This window comes from Centrocercus urophasianus, unplaced genomic scaffold, assembly GCF_019232065.1.
Source record: "Centrocercus urophasianus isolate 14NV4802_14NV808 unplaced genomic scaffold, USGS_Curo_1.0 seq_28, whole genome shotgun sequence".
Taxonomy (NCBI): Eukaryota; Metazoa; Chordata; class Aves; order Galliformes; family Phasianidae; genus Centrocercus; species Centrocercus urophasianus.
The window spans coordinates 11,223,266-11,225,765 of NW_024884844.1; the positions used below are offsets into that span (position 1 = coordinate 11,223,266).

The 2,500-nt window shown below is 37.2% G+C and overlaps 1 protein-coding gene across 1 annotated transcript in view; it reads right to left on the minus strand.

The window, feature by feature from the left end:
- ZEB2 (zinc finger E-box binding homeobox 2) overlaps window positions 1-2,500 on the minus strand; it is a 31,535-nt gene that overhangs the window by 24,739 nt on the left and 4,296 nt on the right. Inside the window, exon 3 of the mRNA XM_042827025.1 lies at window positions 585-656. Within this exon, the coding sequence (XP_042682959.1) occupies window positions 585-656 (72 nt within the window). The remainder of the gene's footprint in view (window positions 1-584; window positions 657-2,500) is intronic.

Below are 2,500 nucleotides of genomic sequence, written 5' to 3' on the forward strand. Positions count from 1 at the left end.
AAAAAAAAAAAAAGAAAAAAGAAAAAAGAAAAAAAGAAAAAAAAGATTAGCCAGAAACATAATAATCTCATAAATATGCATTTAAAGTGTGTGTGTCTGTATATCTATGTAAGTGGTTTATGTGTATCTCTCTGAAAAGATGCTTTCCGTCTCTGAAGTAGCTTACTTTGTGCACCATGTGAATCTGGGGTTGCCAGGACAAGAGCACCCCATCCTCATTACCAAGCTCTTTGTACAGTCTCTCTCATTAAAAGCTTCCTACATCCTGGTCCAGCTACTTGAAACTGTCCTATGCTCAGCCTCGCTGTGGAAACATCTCCTCATGATGCTGATAACTACTAGCTTACAAGGATGCAGTTAAAACATGTTAGGGGCTGAAACACTGCAGGGCATGGGAGAGGGAGCAAGAACTATCACTACTATCAAATTGCAAAAAATAAACTGAAAGTAGGAGAATTATGTAAATGTTTCCCAGCTGTTAAAGTGCAACCAGGAAAAATTGTTTTGACACTACTTCTCTTCATGCACAGCTAATTTTCAACAATTCAGAATAGAAGGGATGTTCATGTAACATGGCATCTTACCTGTACCATTGTTTCCAGTGGTCTGAATTGCGGCTTCAGGCCCCATAGTGTCATAATCTTCCTTCATTTCTTCTGTGAAATAAGCATGCACACTTTTTAGCATTTGCACATTACAGAGCTGCCCACAAAGCTAGCAAGCACAGTGCAGGAATGGGGAAGATTTGTCTAAAGGAAGCAGAGAAAAGGGCTGTTGTGGCCCTCTATACAATGGCTTTGTTCTGGCAACTGAATGAATTCAGCAGCGCTGGACAGACAAGAACTTATTTACTTTAAACATTACAGCAAGTGGTGGAAAACAGAACTATTTGTTCCGAGTAAATGAAGGGCTTTTCCCAATATCAAATCTAATAAGCAGCCTGGTGATAAAAAGGGTCGGTTTGGGGTTTTTTGTATTTAAAAGAAATAATCAGTTAACAGACACTGTGAGATCTGCACCTGGAAGAAATAGCAAACACAAAAGGAAGACAGAAGAAGATCTAATATCTCTATTTCTATTTAGCGCCACACAGATCCTGTCACTGCCATTGGAAGCAAAGCATTTATTGATACCAAGTGGCACAGAAATGTAAGGAATTTTCAACAGTGGGCAGCTCTTCCCTGCCCGTACAATTTGGTTGTGACTTCTGTGCACTCTCCGTGCACTGACAAAGTCTGCCTTTATGGCCATAAACTGGGTTAATTCACATGCAAATTCACACAAAACCTGCAGAATTACTTGCTATGTATTTATATTGTGGTTCAGTTTGGTTTCCATGAAAGTGAAGTTTTCAGAGCACAGTTTATAGGAGGTTGGATGCACCTTCATCGCTGCTTATTGCAGAGATGCTTCAGCCTGCTTTGGTGTGCCTGTCAGACTTGGTTTCTTGCTGCTAATTTGTTAGTTCTTGTGCAACAGGTATTCACAAATACAGCCTGGTCAAGGTTTAACCCTCTGAAGGATTTTCACAGGCCAAAATAAATATACAGAACATCACTTTCTCACCTTTTCAACTTCTCCCAAATGCTATACTTTCTTTGAGGACATATACAAACATACAATCTCTCTCTTTTTTTTTTTTCTTTTTTTTTTTTTTTTTTTTTTAAAGTGAAAGAATTGAGTATTTGATATTTGAGCAAAGAATCTGCTTTAATCTTCCATTTAGCTGTGCTTGTAAGAAATGAAATGTCAAAAGGCCCCCAGAAATGGTTTGGCAAAAGCCAAAAAGAAAAAAAGAAAAAAGAAAAAAAAAAAAAAAGAAAAAGGAGAGAGAATTTCCCAGAAAGGAGCACAAATCGATGGTGATTCAGGAAGATGGATGCAGGTTAGCCAATCCAGTGATAGACCAGCATGAAGATCAAAGCAAGCTATTAAAATTTTATCAATACACAAAGCATTAAAATCCGTATTACTCTTTCTTGTGAGAAAGATTTTGATGAGGACAGAAACTGGCCCGCTATTAATCCATTTCCATGACGATTATTTGACTAAAGATAGGCAAAATAACATCAACAGGGTACATTCTCAGCTCATTCCTAAATTTGTAATCTTGTAGTATTCTTCAGATGTCACATTCTACAAGTAATTAGTTGGTAGAATAACAGGTTCTAATTGTATCATTCTAATCAAAACTAAAGCACAGAATGACTTAATTCAGAGCTTTGCAACCACCATACAATGCTGTGGTATAAATATACATGTTTATGGCTTTGAAGCTTAAAAAAAAGGAAAAAAAAGAAAGCTCTTAAGTTAAAATATGCAGGTACAAACAGATGCTAAATTTGTACAAAAGCATAGAATATGCAGACCAGATGAAAAATATTTGTTTAAACTGTACAGCAGACAAGCCAGCCTTGATTCTTTTCCCAGATCTGGCATTCTGCCTCTCTACGGATCATTTTCACGGGGATATCTTGCGTCCAAAACATTTAGGAGTTCA